The following is a 21693-nucleotide window of genomic DNA, read 5'->3' on the forward strand; positions in this document are numbered from 1 at the left end:
GACTGGCCCTGAGCTCACATCTGTGCCCATCTTCCTCTACATTATATGTGGGACGCCTTCCACAGCATGGCTTTGCCAGTCGGTGCGATGTGCACACCCAGGATCTGAACCAGCGAACCCCGGGCCGCTGAAGCGGAATATGCACATTTAACCACTGTGCCACTGGGCTGGCCCCCAAAGAATACGGTTTTTGAGTGAGAAAAGGATTTAAACTCATCCTGGATCCCTTGAAATAACATGTCCCACTGTGTGCTTGGTTCAAAGATTCTAGAACTCTGACTGACGTCCCCCTTTTCCGGGATCTCATATGTTGCCTGATCACGCTCTGAAGGGACCGAAAAAGAAATCTGAGCTCAGTAACGACACAAGCGTGGACGTGGTGTCCTCGTCCAGCAGGGGGCCCAGACCCCAGGCTCCTAACCACTTGGGGCCGTGCTGCCTCATGCAATGGGGTGTGTGAATGTCGGAGGAACCTTACGTGCGTGTTACTAAGAGAAAGAAGACAATCTGGAAAGGCCACATACTGTCTGATTCCAAGGATGTGACATTCTGGAAAAGGAAAACTGCGGAGGCGGCAAACAGATCAGGGGCTGGAGGGGTGGGAGAGGAACAGGTGAGCACAGAGGATTTTTAGGGCAGTGAAGCTATTTTGTACACGTTTGTCTACATTTGTCCAAACCCACAGAATGTTTCCCACGGAGAGTGAACCCTAAGGTAGACCGTGGACTGCAGTTGATACATTGTATCAATGCTGGTTCGTCAGTTGTAACCATGTAACACTGCTCATAACAGCTAATGACAGAGGAAAGTGGGGAGGGCGGGTGTGGGAACGCGGTACCTTCTGCTGAAGTTTACTACAGACCTAAACCTTCTCTAAAAAAAGAGTATCACTTAAAAATTTATATATAGTAGGTTATGCACTATTACACGTGTGGGAGTAAGAGAGAGAAAAAGAACAAGGACAGAAAAAAACGACTCCAAGGAAACACACGACGGGGTGAAACTCACTCTCCTGAGAGATGAAGGGAGAAGTTTCTGTTTCTTTATCCTTTTCCGAACGTTCTTAATTTCCTAAAGTTTTGCAGAACCGGCCTGTCTTTGCATCATTCGGTAGTTGCCGAAAGCTTTAAACATCCTTTTAAAAAACGCCCTAAACGCTCTGCGCGCCCCTCAGCCAGCTCCATCTCTGCACATCGAGTTGGTGGTGTCAAATGCACCAACAGCTGCCCCGTCTTTGGCTTTGAGTCGAGATTCCTTTCACGGCGACGCGGATGTGCACAGATACACACAGCCGGCCGCTGAGCATGAAGACGCCTGCCGTGTCCCTGAGCGAGCAGGGGACAGGCCCAGCCCGGGGCCGGGCGGCAGCTGCCGGGCCGTCGAGGTCACTCGCTCCCTCACCTCCCAAAGCGTTTTCCACGCGGCCACGTGTGCGATGTTTACAGGGAGGGAGGGCAAGGCCACAGAACTGAATCCACGCTTGACTCACACGTATGTAAAAAGCGTGACGTGCGTGAACACCACATGGGAGAGGCTCCGAGTCCTTGAGCGCCGGCTCTGGGAGCCTTGGAGGAGGGTCAGCATCGTCCCTTCTGCTCTCTGCCCCGCTGGGCATCCTCACTGGCCAAGGGCTTCTGGGGCACCTCCAGCCAGGCTGTGCCCCAGGAGGACCCAAGCCAGCGTCACCGAAACGGGACCTGTAAGTCCAAGCAAGGGCAACGGGCCGGTCCTGATGGAGTGGTCAGGGAGCCCCACCCGCTCCAGCCTCAGCGAGGACGAAGGGAGCACGGCCTGGCGCTGGACCCCACACACCTGACCATGAGCAAGTCTGCCCCCAGCCATCTCCTCCAGGAGACGGGAAGGAAGGGGGGGCAAAGGGGCAGCACAGTGAGAGCTCCACGGCCCACGGTACAGATGAGGACACTGAGGCAGAGAGCCGGCTGCAAACCCAGGTGGCAGCACATCCAGGCGCCTGTGCATCCCGCAATGCCTCGTGGCTCTTCTAAGATGGGAGCAGGTTTGCTTTTGTTTTATACAAAAAGCATAATCTAACACAAACAAATGGGGTTTTCCCAGGAATGCAATTCTGGCTCAAAATTCAAAAAGCCATCAATGCAATTCACCCTGTTCTCAAGAGATACAGAAAAAGTATTTGATAAAATTCAACATTCAAACTCTCAGTAAAGAAGAAACAGGGGCCGGGCCGGTGGCACAGTGGTTAAGTTCGCACGTTCCGCGTTGGCGGCCCAGGGTTCACCGGTTGGATCCCAGGTATGAACCTACAAACCGCCTGGCAAGCCATGCTGTGGCTAAGCGTCCCACATATAGAGTAGAGGAAGATGGGCACAGATGTTAGCTCAGGGCCAGTCTGCCTCAGAAAAAAGAGGAGGATTGGCAGCAGCAGGCAGCTCAGGGCTAATCTTCCTCACAAAAAAAAAAAAGAAGAAGAAGAAGAAGAAGAAACAGAAAGAAATTCCTTAACACAATGAATGACATCTACAAGAACCTACAACTGACATCTTACTTAATGAAGAGACACAGAACACTTTCCTCCAACATCAGATATAAGATGCAGACATCTCCTCTCAACAGTCCTATTCAACATCGTGCTGAAGATGCTCGTCAGCACAATAATGCAGGGAAAAGCTTTTAAGGCATACAGATTGGAACGGAAAATATAAAACTTTCTATAGCACGATTGTCTATGGAGAAAAGAATCTGTGAAAAACTCCTACAATCATTGAGTTCATCAAGGTTGCAGGATACAACATTAATACACAACAATCAATTGTAGTTCTTAGTCTGGCAACGAACAATTGAATTTTGTCATTTAAAAAACAGTACTATTAAAAGACAAGCCACAGACTGATAGAAAAATATTTGCAAAACACGTAATCAATAAAGGACTTGCATCCAAAATGTACAAAAATCTCTTAAAACTCAACAATAAGAAACCAAACAACCCAAGAGGAAAACAGGCAAAAGATGTGAACAGAAACCTCACCAAGGAAGATACATAGATTGCAAATAAGCATATGGAAATAAGCAACATATGTCATCAGGGATTGCAAATTAAAACAACGAGATGTCGCTACACACATCAGAATGGCCAAAATCCAGAGCACAGACGGCACCAGATGCCGGCGAGACGTGGAGCAACAGGAACGCTCACCCACTGCTGGGGGGAGCGCAGAACGGAGCAGCCTCCACGGAAGACAGTTTGGGGGTTTCCTAGAAAACTAAACACGCCCTTAACCGTATGAACCAGCCATCCCACCCCTTGGTACTCACCCAACGGAGCTGAAAACTTCGTCCACACAAAAACCTGCACATGGATGTTACAGCGACCTTATTCACAGTCGCCAAAACGTGGAAGCAACAAAGATGTCCTCAGCAGGTGAGTGGATAAATAAACTGGCCCATCCAGACAACGGAATAGGATTCAGCACTGAAAAGAAATGAGCTATCGAGCCGTGAAACGACACGGAGGAACCGTAAATGCATGTTACTAAGTGAAAGAAGCCAGTCTGAGAAAGCTACACACTGTGTGACTCCAAGGATGGGACATTCTGGAAAAGGCAAAACCACGGAGACAGAAAAGATCACCGGTTGCCGGGAGTTGGTGGAAGGAGAGAGAGATGAACAGATGGAGCACGGAGGATGCTCAGGGCAGTAGAACTAATCTATTTGACACTTTAATGACAGATACGTGATGTAACATATTTGTCAAAACTCAGAGGGCCGGCCCAGTGGCGCAGCGGTTAAGTGCGCACGTTCGGCGGCCCGGGGTTCGCTGGTTTGGATCCCGGGTGTGGACATGGCACCACTTGGCAAGCCATGCTGTGGCAGGCGTCCCATGTATAAAGTAGAGGAAGATGGGCACGGATGTTAGCTCAGGGCCAGTCTTCCTCAGCAAAAAGAGGAGGATGGGCAGCAGTTAGCTCAGGGCTAATCCTCCTCAAAAAAAAAAAAAAAACCCCCACAGAACCGTACGACACGAGTGAACCCTAATGTTAACTGCAGACTTTAGTTAACGCTCATTCTCACCAGCTGTAACAAATCAACCACAATAATGCAAACTGTTAATCATAGGGGAACGGTGTGTGGGGCTGAGGGGGTGTGTGGGAACTCCGTCACTTTATGCTCAATTTTTCTATAAACTTAAAACTGCTCTAAAAAGTAAACCTATTAATTAAAAAAAAAAAAACCAGTACCACTTAGAACAAAAAATGAAACAGGAGTAAGTCTAACAAAATAGGTGAAGGATCTGTATATTGAAAACAACCAAAGTTTTTCCACTCACGGATGAAAGAAATCAGAGACCTAAATAAACGGAGAGAGAGTCTATGTTCACGGATCGGCAGACTCAATATAGTTGTCAGTTCTCCCACATTGATTTACACATTCAATCTGATCCCAATCAAAGTCCCAAGACGGCTTTTCGGTTGATATCACCAAGATCCTTCTAAAATACACCTGGAAACAGAAAGGAACTAGAATCAACAGAACAATTGTGAGAAAGAACAAAGCTGGAAGATTCATACTGTCTGCCGTCAATATTTACTATAAAAACCCAGGAAACAAGACCACGTGGTGTCGGGACAAGACAGATCAACGGGGCAGAACCGCAAGCCCAGAAATAAACCCGCTCACACACGGCCGGATAACTTACGACAGAGGCACCCGTGATCCAGGGGAGAGATCTTAGACACAAAAGCACAATCCACTTAAAAATTTTGATAAATTGGACCAGAAAAGTAAAAACTTCTGCTGTGTGAAAGACACTGTGGAAGAGGACGGACAGACAAGCTACAGACCGGAAGAGAGATTTGCAAATCACGTATCTGACAAAGAACCCCGGGTACAAAAGGGTACAAGTTGAATACACTAAGCATTTTCAAACTCGATAGTAAGAAAACAACCTAAGAAGAAAAACAGACACTTCACCCAGGAGGATATACTAAGGGCAAATAAGTGTGTGAAAAGGTGCTCAACACCGTTAATCATTAGGAAATGCAGAAGAAAACCACGGAAGGCCCACCACATCCCTATCAGAACAGCTAAAATGTTTGAAAACTGACAACAGCAGGTGCCGGCAACGCTGAGGGACAAGCAGCCCTGCTGGCTGGGATGCAGACCCTTGAGGCAACGGGTCGGCAGTTTCTTATAAAGCTAAGCAAACACTTACCATACGCCCACCAATCCCATTACTAGATGCTTACTCAAGTGACATAAAAATCTGCATTCACACAAAAATCCATAAAAACGAATGTTTGCAGCTCCTTCTCACCAAAGAGAGTAAATTTTCCCGGACTTAAATTCAAAGATAAATTTGAAAAGGTGAGAGGAGCGGTTTGCGTCGGCCCCTGTCTGTTGGCAAGATTCAGACACACTCACAGGGTGCCTTCCAGCCAACAAGAAGCCAGGTCCACACCGCATGTGCATAAAATGCTTCTGAAAATCATCCAAGGACAACGGCAACAGAGGCGGCTCTGGAAGGAGGACAAGGGGATGAAAGAGAGGCTGAATTTTCACTCGATGCTCTTTAAGAGTGTCTGAATTTTTCGCCATAGGCACATATCGCTTTTTCAGTTCAAAACACACAAACCCGGGGCCGGCCCGGTGGCGCAGCAGTTAAGTTCGCACCTTCTGCTTTCGTGGCCCGGGGTTCGCCGGTTTGGATCCCGGGGGCGGACACGGCACCGCTTGGCAAGCCATGCTGTGGTAGGCATCCCACATAGAAAGTGGAGGAAGATGGGCATGGATGTGAGCTCAGGGCCAGTCTTCCTCAGCAAAAAAAGAGGAGGATTGGCAGCAGTTAGCTCAGGGCTAATATTCCTCAAAAAAAAAAAAAAAAAACCCTAATGTTCCGTTTTAGAAACCCCATTCCTGCCTGCACGACTCACTGGTTACTGGATGTGGGTTTCAAAGGGCTGACCACTCCTCCTTCCTTCCTGAAACTCGCCCCACCCCGGCTTCTCTTCTGAAGCCCCTTCCACCCAGACCCCAGCCCGGGCCTTCCTGGGTTTTGTCAGTGGACGCCCTTCCAACACCCACCAACTCCCACCCAGAAACCTGGGACTCCAGACCCGCCCCCTGCCCCCACCTGGTCTCCACATCCCGCTAATTCCATCTCCTAAAGGTCGGAGCCTCTCTCTTCGCCCTCCCTCCCTCCCCGCTGCCACTTCATTAAGGAGACATCTAAACAGACCCAGGAAACAGATCCTTTGGGCACAAAATAGGGGGGTACTCACTTTGTTTTTCTTTTTTTTAAAGATTTTATCTTTTTAAAGCAGCTTTAGCTTCACAGCAAAAATAACAGGAAGATACAGAGAGTTCCCATAGACTTCTTGCCCCCGCAAATGCACAGCCACCCCCACCGGGGTGCCCACTCTGCAGACCAGCCCCCTCTCGTCCATTCTCCACCCTCGGCCAGGGGGTGCAGACAGCATCACGATCACGTCAAAACCTGCTGTGGCTCCAGCAGCCACCGGGATAAATGCAGACTCCAGCCTGGGACACCGGATGCCCGTGCCCCACCTCCTCCTCCAGGACAGCCTCCTGGCCCATCCTTCAGCCCACCCGGTGTGCTCCAGCAGCAACCTCTGCAGCTCCAGCCCTCTGACGGCTCTGGGACCAAACGAGCTGCTCCCAGCGTCTGCATGGCCAGCGTGCGAGCATCCCTCCACGCCCACCCAAGCCCCTCTCCTCTGTGAGGCTTCCCTGTTGCCATTCCAAGGCACAGCCTCCATTCAGGGTACGGGTACTCTCGCCACTACTTCATCACCGTGCACGCCACCGCCTACCGTCCATCTGTGGACTGAATGGTGGACCCCGAAAACACGAGGACTGCATCCCTTCCATCTGGGCATCCCCAGGGGCCACCTCAGAACAGGAAGGCTGGGCAGTCTCAAAGCGCCGGTGGGATGGATGGCACCCGGCTCCTCCAAGACCCTCTGGGGTTCAACACGCCAATCCGCCCAGTTTATGCCTCTGTCTGTCCCCAGGAAACACCGGCTGAAGTCCCAGAGTCACCAGCCTCATCTGACGGCCCCGTGTAGATCCGGAGCCTCCAGGAGCGGTTAGCTGAGTGGTGCAATATCTACTTCCACACGTCTCTCGGAAGAGGCGGCCTGTGCGTCCGCTCATCCAAAAAGGAGACACGATGTCACTTGTCAGCTTTATGAAAGACCAAGGAGTCAGGCTGCATCATCCGACTGTCTGCCCCCTGGACGAGAGGGAGGCCACCCCCGAACCAACAGTGGAGAAGGCGCCACACCGGCAGGGAGGGAAGAGACGCCCGGCTGGGAGAGGAGGCGTCGGCATCCACAGACCAGCAGGGAACCAGGCGCCACGGCCGCCAGTGATGGTGAGGACTGGGCACGCGGCCGTGGTCCCGCGTGTTAGGGAAACCAGGAGCCCATCTGGGGGTGAACAGGAAACACAGCTCTGGAGCCATAAAAACACACAGACTCCCTGACCCCAGAGTCGTGTCCTGAGACGTCTGCACTCACGCTTTTTAAGATCATTTTCTTAGCATAGAAGTGTTTTATGAAGAACAACAACAACAAAAAACCCTGGAAGCCATCAAACAGGAAACAATGGAAAGAAGATAAAAATTATGACACACCCACGGGATGGAGTATCTTATGGCCACAAGATGCCTTAAGTGTCCTATTAAGAGAAATGCAGCAATGTGAATGCACTAAATGCCACTGAACTGTACACATAAAAATTATCAAAATGGTAAATTTTATGCTCTGTATATTTTATTGTACATTATATATATTTACATACATTTATTTTTATATATTTATATTATATTGTATATTAAATATATATTTGTGTATTTATTTATGTACTTTTTACAATAAAAAAATTCTGAGAAGAAAAATCAAACACAAAATGCCTATACAATTAAAGTCATCCCCATCTATACGTATGTCTGTGTCTACTGCAAAGCAAGAAAAGTCCTCAGATAAAAGTGGGGTTGGTACCTGGTAAAGGGTCATGGGTGTGTTGTTTCGGAGCGACCTTTTCCTATAGTATTTAAAATTCATTATCAAAAGGATTGACGACTTTATCGTTATATGATCCTCTGAAAGATGGAATCCTGGAGAAGCTCCAGGGCTGTGTTCGGCCAGCGGCTAAGGAATATTTTACCCCCTTACGTCTCCACCTTAGAATAACTCCACCTTCTTAAGAGGCCCGACACGAAGAACTCACTCACCGAGGCCTCGGCGCCAGGGGCTGAGCTCGGCCGGCCGGGGCAGCACCCTGAGAAGTGAGCCATCCCCACGGGTCTGTGCCGGGCCGGCTACATCCTGCATCCTCCCAGAGCCTTATCGAGGCCTCCCAAACACACTTCCTGCTGGTGACACACGTTGAGCAAGGCTCTCCCTCGCCAGGCTTCCGCCCAAGACTCCGCCCTGGCTGGCCACGGGCGGGAGAGCCCGTTTCTGGTCCCATATTGCAAACACTGCACAGCAGCTCACTGGTCAAGCAAATGGAGTGGGAAATTGGGACTCCCAGGGGACGTCAGAACTCTTCCCGGTACTTTGCTGTTTATTGTTATGGGATCTCAGAGCCCTTTGAGAATCCACTGCAAATGAAGGATGTTCTCTCCAGGAAAAGCACCTCCGTATAAAAGCAGGCATGTGATGTCAGAGAATTCACAGTCACCCCTAAAACCTGTACGCATCTGCTATTACAGAAAAAATACAAACAAAACTACCCCTGGACACCACTCCTGTCAGCACTTGGTGTACACCCCTCAGATTTTCTCTCCGCGGAGACATTCTTTCTCTCCACAGAGACATTCTTTCTCTCCGCAGATACAGCATCTCTGCAGATACATTCTCTCTGTAGATACATTGTCTCTGCAGATACATTTTTTCTCTCTGCAGGTGCATCCTCTCAGCAGAGACATTCTCTCCACAGGTACATTCTTGCTGGCACGACCTTAGACAAAAATGGAACTGTACCCCTGCTCTTTCCATTTAGCAATAGCTTGCTGTCAGTGGGAGGCCTAAGTAAGACCGCCCTGCCCACACCTGAGAAGGCAGCTGTTTGGGGTCGAATTATGTCCCCCCCCCCCCAAATAGATATGTCAGGGTCCTAAGCCCAGGACCTCAGAATGTGACCTTATTTGGAGACAGGGTCTTTGCAGAGGTGATCCAGTTAAAATGAGGTCATGAGAGTGGGCTCTAATCCAACAGGACTGAGTTCTTAGGAAAAGGGAGAAGACCATGTGAAGATGAAGGCAGAGACGGGCACGATGCCTCAAAAGCCGTGAACGCCAAGGATCGTGGGCAAACCACCAGAAGCCGGGAGAGGCCTGGAGCAGATTCTCCCTCAGTCCCCAGAAGGAACCAGCCCCGCCCGCACCTGGACCTCAGACTTCCGGCCTCCAGAACTGGGGGAGAGGAAACTTCCGCTGTTTACGCCGCCCCGACTGTGATTTTCGTTTGCAGTCCTAGCAACTAACGCAGTAGCCATGGCGACCGTGACGCAGAAAAGAGGGGCTCACATAATTCCCTTATTGTCAAATCGTAGGAAACGCTCAATTTATAACCAAGACTGGAGCCTCAGCCTTCCGCGTCACCTGACTGTGGACAGGCCACCCTACCTCTTCCCGACCTCAGGCCTCATCTGTCAAAGGCACGTGATAAACCAATTCCCAGGGAAGGAGGATCAATTAATCTTCCCAAACCTCCACCCTCACCTCAGCCTCTCCCCCACCCTCCAAACTCACAGCCTCCTTGACGACTCGAATATGCCCAAAGCAGCAATCTTCATTAGAGGACTCTCGGCCTAAACTCTTTAGAAGTTAAGAGTTTCAGAGCTCTTACTCCACCCTGCCTCTCCGCACTGTCCCCTCCGTGGCGAGCGGCACCCCCATTCAATCTGGGGCTCAGACCAAACCCCAGGAGTCGTGCTGCCTGCCTCTTTCCTCCCCACATCCAATCCCCCGGAAAGACCCGGAACATCCCATCCCCACCAAAGCAAACGGCCCCGCCCAGCCACCTCTCCACCTCTGCCGCCCTGGACGACAACGGCACCACGTGTAACAGCCAAAAATGCCGCCGGCCGTCGCAGATGTCCTCAGCCGAGAGCATCTGCTCTGGTGGCACTCTGCCGCCTCGGCTCAGGTCCGGCCTGGACCCTGCCTCAGGCCTCCTGTGCGCCCCCTGCCTCCCGTCCTGCCGATGAATCGCACCCCGTGAGATTAGTCACCTGACCGGGATCGTCTGAGAACAAACTAAGCTAAGTAGATCCAGTTGAAATGAAGTTATGGTTTGAGACGGGAAAGGTCGTACTGTCACCTGCCAGATTCTTCCTCTTCAAATGGGCGGGAAACGAGCACGTCCTCCTCCCCATCTCTCCTTGTCCTTTGTGCGTGTGACTGGGGACCAGAAGCCCCACATGGGAACTCCTCTCTCTCCTAAACCGTGACCTCAAATACAACCAAAGAAAAATGGATACTAAGGCCAAATGACCATTTCCACTTATTGATTGACTAACAGCTTTTTAAATTGAAACAGCTTTTTATATCAAAACTGGCCAGGGTGGCTACACTAACAATCAAATTCTCAGCTGGTGAGACTAAACCGATGCCGCCATTTTGCAAAGCTCTTAGACAAACACCAACAAGACTCTTTTGACCCAGTCATTCCATTTGGAATTTCAGCATTTCCATTCCTGAAAAGCTATTCTAAATAAACAATACTACATACAGAAAATAAATTATGTACAAATACGTTAGCGTACCATTCTTTTTAATATTATTTTTTAAAAAAACTGGAAACAACCCAAGTGTCCAATCATGAGAGAAAGGTTGAGAAAACTTTAATATATCTTCTCAACACAACGTTATGCAATCACTTAAACTGAGATCCTTGAAAAACACATAATAAATGAAAAATGCAGAACATAAAATTGCATCTATAACACGACTGCAGTTATGTTTCAAAAAATACAATGCATGAGGGGAAAGTAGGTGAAGAAGATACGGATGACTTATGTCTTCTTTCTACTTCTGAACTTTTCAGATTTTCTTTAAAGGCCACGCGTTACTTTACAATGTTTTTCAATGGACTGTTTTAAAGAGAAGATATAAACTCATTCCTTTGGGTCAGGACTACGTGTCTACAGGGCTCAATTCAAAAGTAAAATGCTGCTGGACGGGGGCTCAGACCAGAGCATGAGCTGGGCTCCCATGGGCCCCCAGGAGAGGCTGGGACAGTGACAGTGAAGCTGTGATCAAAGGACCAGGAGAAGGAACCTCAGGTGACACCCAGAGGGTAGCGAGCCGGAGTGAAGAAGGAAGAAGCCTGCATGGAGGTGAGGAGAGCAGAACGGGGTGGACGGGGGCTCGGGTCCCAAACTCCTACTTCCAGCCCCGTGGTCCCACCGAGGAGCCCAGGATGGGGGAATGAGAGGCACCCTTCAGGGAGGAAGGAGCTGTGTGGACCAGGTCTCTCTCCTCAGAACAGAGCAGGTGGACCCCCCACTGCCCAAGTCTGAGGGCCACTTTCCTCAACCAGCATCTGCCAAGTCTCAGAGACACAGATTAACACGCAACCCGACCCCAAACGCCCCACAGCACATCCGCCATCAGAGCCGTCTTCTTTGATCCCAAGTGCCCATGGCACCTGTGACAAGACCCGGTCCCCACCTCTGTCCCCTGAGTTGAAAACTGTCAGCAAGCCCCATAAGCTATCGTGACAGCCAGCTGTCCCTGAAAATCTGAAACGCCTCCCGGCCCAGAAGCACTGGGAAGAAGATGAAGGGAGAATCTGTGGCCGGGAAGACAGAGCCCTGGAAGGAATCTGGCGAGGTCAGCCCGCCTCCTGGGAAGAACCCCAGGACGACGCTCACTCCCGTGGTCAGCGCACACCCTCCTGAGGGTCCCTGGAGGGAAGAAGGGTTTGACCGGCTGCCCTGCCCCAGTCCACCTGCCAAGGAGAAGACCAGGGCGCGGAAGCCTCTCACCTTCTCCAGCTTCTCGAAGTGCTCCCGCAGGAACCGCATGGGCCGGTCCGGCTTGGAGATGCAGAGGTGCACGATGCAGTCCTTGAGGACCTGCTGCACGCCGTGCTCCTGGACGTACAGCTCGCACCCCTTCAGACTCTCATCCTCCTCCGCAGGGTAAGCAGAAGGGGAGGCCATGGTGGCCGGCTGCTGGCTGCCTGTTAGGAAAACACCGGCCGTGCGGGGCCTTAGAAGGGGCAGGGGAACCACGGCCAGCGCTCCGGGGTTTGGTAACTATGCATCCTACACCATCAGAAGCTCCACGCTGTGGTCAGATCCAACGACCCACGTGACGTGGTCCAAGTGTGTTATTTTGCACTCGTCAAAGGTCTTTCCTTCTGAGGGGCTACCGAGCTGTTAACGCAGCCACCGCCAGGGCCTCAGCTCTCAACAGATCCTTGAGGAACGGAGGAGGATCAAACATCCTCCTGTCTATGCGGTGAGAGAACCCCTCATCGCTGAGAAATCTGACAGCGGGGAAGGGGGGAGCTGCGTGTCCGCCTGGGCGGCTGTGTGGTCTCACTTGTCCATCTCTCTCCCCCTTTTTAAGGACAATTGTGCGGAGGGCAGAGCCCCCACCGGGGCCCCAGCTGGAGGGGGTGCCCCCCCCACCCCACCCCCAGATCTCAGGAGACCAGGGGATGGAAGGGCACTGTCCTGGGCCTGGGGTAGCCCGGGACCACCCTGCTTCGCAGGAAAAGAAGGAAACAGAAAAACAATTAAACCCGGCTGACGGTCTTGTGGGAGGGAGCGCCGAGAACAATGGCAGGGCCGCCGCGTTCTCGGCGCCGCGCGTCCGGCTAAGTCACAATGACCGCCAGCAGCCGCACGGCCGCGGGGACCCAGGCCCCGGGGCTCTCAGACGCCAGGAAGGCCAGGCCCACGCCCCCTCCCCAGGCCCGCGACCCCGCTCCGGCCTCTGCGCCCCCCTCTCCAGGCCTGCGACCCCGCTCCGGCCTCTGCGCCCGGGGGACGCGGGGACCCTCCCCGCCCACGACGCGCGCCGCGGGCCCGGGTCCAGCCAAGGGGGCGGGGGTCCCCGAGGCCCACACTCCCATGGCCGCCCGAGGCCCAGCCCCCGCCGGGCCGGGGGTTCCGGCGCAGACCCCACCCCAGCCCGCGTACCTGGATGCGCGGCGCCCGGGGCCGGAGGCGGCTGCGCGGGGACGCGGGACGCGGGGACGGCGGGCGGGCGAGCGGGTCCCCGCACTGCAGCGGCGCCGCCCTCCGCCCGCCCCCGCGCCGCCGGTCCACCCCAGCAGGGGCTCCCCCTCCCCCGCCCATCACCCCCCCCCCGCCTCCCCCCTGCCCCGCGCTCCCTCCCCGCCCCGACACCCCCTGCCCCCTCCCCCCAATGGCCTCCCCCTCTGGGCCGGCGCCCCCTCCCTGCCCCCACCCTCCCCCACCTCCCACTCCCCGCCTGCCCCTCGACCCTCACTCCCACCCCACCCCCCACCCCTGTCTTTCTCCCACATTCAGGCTTGCCCCCCATCTTCCCCGGGACCCCCCCCCACCCAGCCTACCCCTGTTACCGCTCCCACTCTCCCCTTCCACCGCTCTCCCTGGCCTCCTCTTCGCTGCCCCGACCCCAAGCCCGCCATCCCCACCCTGGGCATTGGGGATGCACACTACAAGCCTGGACAGGCTTGGCGGTGGACGGACACTCACAGATCCACACGCAGCCGGGTCAGGACCACCGCCACTGCCCCTGCTCCCACCTCCTCACCCCCCTCCACCAGAGACCCTGCTAGTCGTCGTCGGGTCCCATACCACCCTGTGTCCCCCCGCCACCGGGTAGCCAGGGCCCCTCACTGCTCACTCCTGGGTGTCTCCTCTGCGCGTCTACACTGCACGTTCCAGACAGTGCGCCCATTCTCCAGGGTCTGTCTCCAACTCAGGGCCAGTGGGGTGGCCTTGGGCCCTGGCAGCTTTCAAGGAGAAGGAGCCGTGTCCTTTTCTTGGTTAAGGGCACCACCTTCACGCAGAGGCCCCAGCGGGAAACCACAGGGTCATCCTAAATTCCTTCCACCCTCCTCGGATGTCCAGGAGGTCACAGAGGCCACCTCCTGACCCACTAACCCAGGCCTGCAGAACAGGAGCTGTCCTCACCTTCCTGTCACCCCGTGTCGTGTGCCAGGGTGGGGGAACCCATCTCAGCAAGTTGGGGGACCCACCCTTTCCCCAGAGCCGTGGAAATAGCAGGAGGGGGTAGGGAGCCCAGGCCTTGAAGGAGAGGGCATCTGCTCCCTGTCCACACTCACCTGCCTGCACCCACCTATCCCTTCTCCCCTGTCGACACTCACCTGTCCACACACACCTGTGCCTGTTCCGTCTGCACTCACCTGTCCCTGCTCACCTGTCTGCACTCACCTGTCCATGCTCAGCTCTTCCACACTCACCTGTCCATGTTCAGCTCTTCCACACTCACCTGTCCATGCTCAGCTCTTCCACTCACCTGTCCATGCTCACCTGTCCACACACACCTGTGCCTGTTCCCTGTCTGCACTCACCTGTCCATGCTCACCTCTTCCACACTCACCTGTCCATGCTCACCTGTCCACACACACCTGTGCCTGTTCCCTGTCTGCACTCACCTGTCCATGCTCACCTCTTCCACACTCACCTGTCCATGCTCAGCTCTTCCACACTCACCTGTCCATGCTCACCTGTCCACACCCACCTGTGCCTGCTCACCTGTCCACTCTCCCTGTCCACAGAGGCACGCCACAGGATGGCTGGCCTTGCCCGGCATGTTCCCCAGCTGGCCTGGCGCTGGCCCAGCTTCCTCCTGCCAGCGCAAAGGTAAAGGCACAGGCCGCACTCAGGTGCACAAACTAGGAGCTCCTTTCTGCTCCCCCAGCCCTCGGCCTCCTGGGGACCTGCCTCTCTGGCCTCGTCGAGGCCTCGGGCACACTCACATCTGTCCTGGTGGCACCTCTTGGCAGAGAGTCATTTTAGGGAATTCACGTCATCTCATCTGAATCTAAGCTTCATCCCACAATTTAAACCTCTGGCTGTCTCTCAGCTCAGGCCTGCTGGGAATGCTGTGGACCAACTTTCTCTCCTTCCTCCCCCTCCTCCTCCTCTCTCCTTCCTCCCCCTCCTCCTCTGGCTCCTCCAGGGTGGCCTGGCAAAAAGGATGACAAAAAAGGGCCAGGTGTCCCCTGAGGGACTTTGGGGGAAGATGCTCCAGGGCCGGCTTTTGCTCACGGGACTCTCTTGGGGTGCTCTGGAGACCTCCTGCAGGGACCCCCACACACACTCTGTTCCCCAGGAAGGAGGGGGACCCCCCTGAGAGAGACCTTCTGATCCGGAGGTGCCCCCCACACATGCCTCTTTCTGCCGGATGTTTCACCCTGGCAGAGAGACCCCTGGACAGTGTCCTTGCAAGACAAGGACCTCCAGGTTCAGGGGCCTGGCAGTCAGTCAGCTGGGTGCACTGAGCCCACCAGATACTCGGCCGCTTGGCCTGTCTCGGCTGTGCCTTGTACTGAGCCCCTGTGCTCACACCTCTGAGGAGGCAGGTGGCCAGCCTCTCACCTTCAGGTTCTGCCAGGCCACTCAGGTACCCATTGCAGTGGCTCCCGCCTCCAGGGACCACAGGCCAGCTCCCCTAAGAACTCCCTCCCCCAGCCCACTCCAGCAGCCGGGGTGGTGGTGGTGACACCGGGTCAGTCAGGGACGCTGATTGGACCATGGTAAGAACATCCCTCAGGGGGCAGCAGCATGAAGCCACATGGACCACATTGTTGCCATACACGGCTGGGTCACCACCCCACTGGACAGTGGGAAACAAATCCTGGTTTTATGGGGTGTCTGAGCAGCCACATCCTCCTGCTGAAAACATGTGCCTGGTGATGGGGTTACCCATTCAGAAGTCCCAGTAAATTGTGCTTGTCTGAGAACATCCCCTCCACCAGTGGGGAAGGCCCCACCCTATTCACTCAGCCCCAATACTTTCCTAAGCGAGGTGTTCACACTCCCCAGCTCTGGGGTCCTCCCTTCACCCTAGAACCTGGGTGCCCAGGCCTTGCAAAGATTCAGCTTCCAGGGGCCAGCTCTGTGGCCAAGTGGTTAAGCTCTCACGCTCCGCTTCAGCAGCCCAGGGTTCAACGGTTAGGATCCCGGGTGCGGACACGGCACCGCTTGGCAAGCCATGCTGTGGCAGGCGTCCCACGTATAAAGTGGAGGAAGATGGGCATGGATGTTAGCTCAGGGACAGTCTTCCCCAGCAAAAGAGGAGGATTGGCAGCAGTTAGCTCAGGGCTAATCTTCCTTAAAAAAAAAAAAGGAGCGCTTGTTGAATGACTATGTGAGAGTCCATCTGCCTAATTTCCATCTCCTCGACTGAGTTGAGAGCTCCAATAGGTGTCGGCAGTGTTTGTCTCCCTCATTCATTCTGCCTGGTGAGGAGACCGACACACATATCGTCTGGGGGGCAGAAAGGAAGATGATTCGTTCCACCCCGGCCCTGGAGATGCTATGGAGCACTGTGGTCTGAGACGGCTCTGCGGGCAGACCTCCTGGTGGGACCTCGGCTCTCCCCTGCCCGGCGAGGGGCCTTGGGCAACGTGCAGAGGCCCCCAGCAGAGCTTGGAGGGGATGCCGCTGGTGGTGACGGCAGCTGATGCTGACTGAGGATTCACTCCGGGATGACAAACGGGCTGGGAACTTTTCCTGGAAGACACCCTTAAATCCCCAATAAAGGTGGGTGTTGCCCTAACCCCAGCTTATGGTGAGGGACCGAGGGACGAGAGGCTGGGAGTGCAGCATGAAGGCGCCGTGAGAGCCCCGAGGCTGTGAACACTAATGATGACGGTATTCACAGCGAGAGGAGTCATCTCCTCGGGGAGGCATCTAATTCCTCTCGGGAGCAGACTCGGCAGGGGCCCTGGGGGGATGCAAGGACGAGGCCACGGGGGAGGAGAGAGGAAGACAGAGGAGGTGAGGGGAGAGCGGGAAGACGTCCGGAGGACGGGGTGGCTGCAGGGGGCTTCTGGGGACCCTCCAGTCGGCGAGAAGCCCCCACACAGGAGGCGGCAGGGGAACTTCAGAAGAACAGGGCTCTCTGCCATCCAGCTCCCGAATCGTCCCCGACGTGGGTCTGCGATGCGAAAGTTCACCCCAAAATGTCAGTGATGTCTGATGTGCGCGTTACTCCCCGGTGTGGTTTTGGGGGTGCAGGCAGACTCGACGAGCTGAGGATGGCCCCCCCAGGCGGCGGCCAGCAAGAAGCCGAGGCCTTGAGTGCCGCCACCACCCAGGGGCGCCTGGAAGCAGATGCTGCCGGCCGAGCCTCAGACCAGAACCCAGCCCCAGAGTCAGGGGACCCAAGGGAGCCGTGCCCGGACTCCTAACCCACGACCTGAGAGATAATGGGTGTGTGGTTTTAGTCACTAGCCTGTGGTACCTCACTACACAGCAACTGATAACCAGTCCACAGGGGAATCGAGGAGACGAGGCTCGGCTTACGTCTGGGCTGGTGCAAGATGAGAGAACAGCAGGAGGAGAGCCACAGACGGGACGTTCGTGTCCCTAAAATTCACAGTTAAACCCTGACCCCGGGGGATGGTGTTTGGAGGCGGGCTCCAGGGTGATGCAGGCCGTGGGGTGGAGCCTCAGGATGGGAGGGGTGCCCTGATCGAGGAGGCCCCGCAGAGCTCCCCGCCCTCGGCCACGTGAGGACGCAGCGAGAAGACGGCCGTCTGTGAACCAGGCCCTCACCAGAACCCGACCTGCGGGCACCTTCATCTTAGACTTCCAGCCTCCAGATTGGGAGAAATAAGCGTCTGTCGTTTACAAGGCCCCCAGCCTGTGGTCTCTGGTACAGCAGCCCGAGGGGACAATGACGGGGGAAACAAGCAATATCGAGCGATGCCATATACGAAAATACATTATGAGGGTAAAAGAATTAAAATATTATGAATCTGGCATTCATAATATAATAATCTTAATAAATAAATAATATAATAATATTAATTAATAAATAACATTCTTAATTGTTAAGAATTAACATTAATTCGTAAGAATTAAGAAGTAAGAGGTCAGAACAAAGAGGCCAGAAATAATCCCAAATGCTTACCAGATTTTGTATATGATAAAGGTGTCACCATATATTAGTGGGGAAAATAATAACCAATAAATAGTTTGGAGAGAACTAAACAGCCTACCGGAAAAAAAATTAAGTGTTTTTTTTTGCTGACTATGTCACTCTTTATACAGATAAATCAAAGATTTCAGTATAAAAATTGACACTGTAAAATTAACAGAAGAAAAGTTGGGAAAATATTTTATAACCTTGGGGCAGAGGAGGCCATTCCAAACAAAATACAAAATCCAGGAGCCATGAATGTAAAAGTGGATATATTCGGCTAGCTACATAAAAATGAAATTTCTCCACATAAAAAAACCCTACGTTCAAAAGACAAACAAAACAAGAAATATACTTATAACACAGATCACAAAGGCGTAATTTCCTTAGCAGAAAGATACCCGTCTTCACTCAAAATGAGAACAATGCAAATTAAAACTACACAGAGATACTATTTTTTACCCATCAGATGAGCAAAAATCCCAAAGTCTGATAACACTGTTTTAGCAAAGGTGTGGGAAATGGGTGGTCTCGTGCACTGCTGGTGGGAGTGCAAACTGACATGGCCTCTATTGAGACCAATTCAGGAAAAGTCTATCAAAAATCTAAATGCACAGATCATCTAGCAATTCCACTTTGCTAGATTTATCAATAACTTGATAACATGTATCAATACCTCAGAAAACTCTCCTTATTCATGTGTTGTTCTGCACACGGGCAAACGTGTTTGTGTGTCTGTATGCTTCCCCAAGTGCACAAAAATGCGTGAAACAAAAGATTGGGAGGAAAAACCTAAATGTCCATTGACAGGGGTCTGATGAAATATATTACAGCACATCCAGACAGTGGAATATTATGCAGCTGTTAAAAAGGATACAGGGGCTCTGTACGAACTAATATTAAACAATCTCCAAGGTATGTTCTTAAGTGAAAAAAAAAGGAAAACCAGGGTATGACCTTTGCACAGTATGCTACCATTTAAGAGGTGAAACTGCATATCAGTGTATGTTTATTCGGGCACAGAACATTTCCGGAAGGACACGGAAGACGCTCATGACAGAGATTCCCAGTGGGAGGGGGAAATGGATGTTTGAGGGAGAGGGAGAGAGGCAGACTTGCTTTACTATTTACTGTGTCCTTGGGTAGCTTTTGAATCTTATACCATTTGAATATATTATCTATTCAAATATAAGTGATTTTCCTTACATTAGTTTTTTTTTTTTAATCTTCCTGGAAAAGATGGGGAATTCAAAACATCCATTATTTTCACTCTCTCCCCAAACCATGCTAAAACCACAATAGGGGGGATTTTGTTTTTAAAGGCACAAACCCCCGAGGACTGGGGGAGCTGGAGAAGCCCTAACGAGGTTTTGGAAGCCTGAAAGGGGGCGGGGGAACAGTCACTGCCCTATTGGAACCAAGAAAGCTGAACTGAAAGCCGGCAGAGGGGCAGGTCAAGAAGGCCCAGTTCGTACCTCAGAATCCTGCAGAGCCCTAGGAATGGTTTACCAGATGCCCCGAAGTGGAGTCTATGGGGTGGAAGAGCCGTACCTACCTCCTGATCAACACGCTCCCCTGCGTTGTCACGTGGTGACCTCTTGCTCTCTCCCCACCTGGCTGTCAGCTCCGTGAGAAGGAGGAACCCCACGCACTTTGACCCATGGTTGTATTCCAGAGCCTAGCGGAGTGCGCAGGAAGGTCACACGTCCCGTAAATATCTGTTGGATGAAACGACGAGTAAACCGACCAAGTGTTCCTTGCTAAACTCTGTTTACTATTCTGATTTAAAGAACACGCTCAGTAACATATGTAACCGGGACATTGAACAAGGAACCTGGAATTACTTGGAAATCACTGTTTCCTCACCTCTCGAGGGATCTTTAAAATTTATTCGGTGGAAGAGGAAGGTCTTTCTCTAAATTCTACAGGTCTGTTAAGAGGTAAACCCAGTGTCAGCTCAGTCCTATGTGTCCAGTATTACAAAATAATTAAAATCTAACCTAGATTTAGAGTTAAAATGTTTCCGCTCCTCCAGCAAGGCCCTTCGGCTGGGGGCCGGCTGGGAAAGGAGAGAGATCCATTTTCTTTCCCTTTCTCACTCTCCCATCCACCCTCCCCAAGCTCGCTAATGGGTTCTGACGTCTCCCACATGGGGACAGCTTCTGGCAGCAGGAATTCTCAGGAAGTCACAGCCCGGGTCACTGTGTCAACATCAGGGACCTCAAGGAAATGGAATCCTAGAACATGTGGTGTTTTGTGACTGGCTTCTTTCACTTGGCATGTTTTTGAGATTCATCCACATTGCGGCAGGTGTCAGCGCTTCATTCCTTTTTAAGGCTGAATAATATTCCATTCGTATGGGCGGGCCACATTTCGTGTATCCATTCATCCCCTGACGGGCACTTGGGTTGTTTCCATCATTTGCCTATTGTGAATAATGCTGTTGTGAACACGGGTGTGCAAATACCTGTTTGAGTCCTTGCTTTCACTTCTTTCAGCTGTAGATCCAGACGTGGAATCATACGGGATCCTACGGGAATCCTATGTTTAATTTTTTGAGGAACGACTATACTGCTTTGCACAGTAGCTGCGCTATTTTACATTCCAATGAGCAATGCATAATTTCTCCACATCCTTGCAAATGCTTGTTAGTTTCTGGGGGGTTTTTTGTTTTTGTTTTTTTTTAAATAATAGCCATCCTAATGGGTGTGAGGTGGTTGCCAGGCCTCTCCAATGCCAGGCACAGGCGCAGCTCAGTGTCGTTTCTGCCACATTCCATTGACCAAAGCAAGTTACAAGGCCAGTTCAGATTCAACATCAGGGGAAAGACCCTGGACGTGTGCGAAGGGATGAGAAATGCTGGTGACCATCTTTGGAAAATAACTACATTTAATATATACTCTGTCGGGTATTTATAGATATGGCTTATAGAAATTCTTTTCTAGTCCTAATTTGCCAAAGTTTTTTTTTAAATCACAAATGGATGTCAGATTTCATCAAATGCTTTTTCTGCATCTACTGAGATGGTCACATGACTTTTCTCCGTTTTTGTTTTTTTTTTTTTAATGTGGTAAATTACATTAATTTTTTTATGTTAAGCTAACTTGCATTCCTGGAATGAACTCAGTCTGGTCACAATGTAATATCCTTTTTGAAATCCCTTATTTCCAGATTTAATTTGTTAATATTTTGTTTAGGATTTCTGCATCTGTGTTCAGTGAAAGAAATTGCTGTACATTTCTTGATCCCAAAAGGTGACCAAGGTTATGACGCTGGCCTCAAGAAATGAGTCAGGAGATGCTCCCTCTTCCTGTTTTTGGAAAGAGGTTATTTAAGACTAGACTTATTTCCTTATTAAATGTTTTGAAGTGTTTGCTAGTAAAGCCATCTGTGCTTATAGCCTTTATCGTGGGAAGCTTTTCAATCATAAATTTAATTTCTTCAATAAGGATTAGTCTCCTCTGGTTTTCTATTTCCTCTTCTTTTTTTCTTAAAGCTATCCTTTTTGGTGAGGAAGATTGGCCCTGAGCTAACATCTGTTGCCAATCTTCCTCCATTTTTTTTTTCTC

General features: G+C 52.0%; 1 protein-coding gene across 6 annotated transcripts in view; it reads right to left on the reverse strand.

Annotated features, from left to right (window-relative positions):
* PRKAR1B (protein kinase cAMP-dependent type I regulatory subunit beta) overlaps positions 1–21693 on the reverse strand; it is a 119310-nt gene that overhangs the window by 91325 nt on the left and 6292 nt on the right. For 2 of the 6 annotated variants that reach the window (XM_070231297.1, XM_070231298.1), the window contains exons 2-3: positions 19680–19842; positions 11995–12191 (exon numbers count right to left, since the gene is read on the reverse strand). In XM_070231297.1, coding sequence (XP_070087398.1) covers positions 11995–12171 — 177 coding nt within the window. In that variant the 5' untranslated portion in view covers positions 12172–12191; positions 19680–19842. Of the gene's footprint in view, positions 1–8230; positions 8393–11994; positions 12192–13158; positions 13297–19679; positions 19843–21693 lie in introns of those variants that run through there. The other 4 variants (XR_011424430.1, XM_023655049.2, XM_023655051.2 and 1 more) reach the window with 4 other exon arrangements.

The sequence above is a fragment of the Equus caballus genome, chromosome 13 (genome assembly GCF_041296265.1).
Source record: "Equus caballus isolate H_3958 breed thoroughbred chromosome 13, TB-T2T, whole genome shotgun sequence".
NCBI lineage: Eukaryota > Metazoa > Chordata > Mammalia > Perissodactyla > Equidae > Equus > Equus caballus.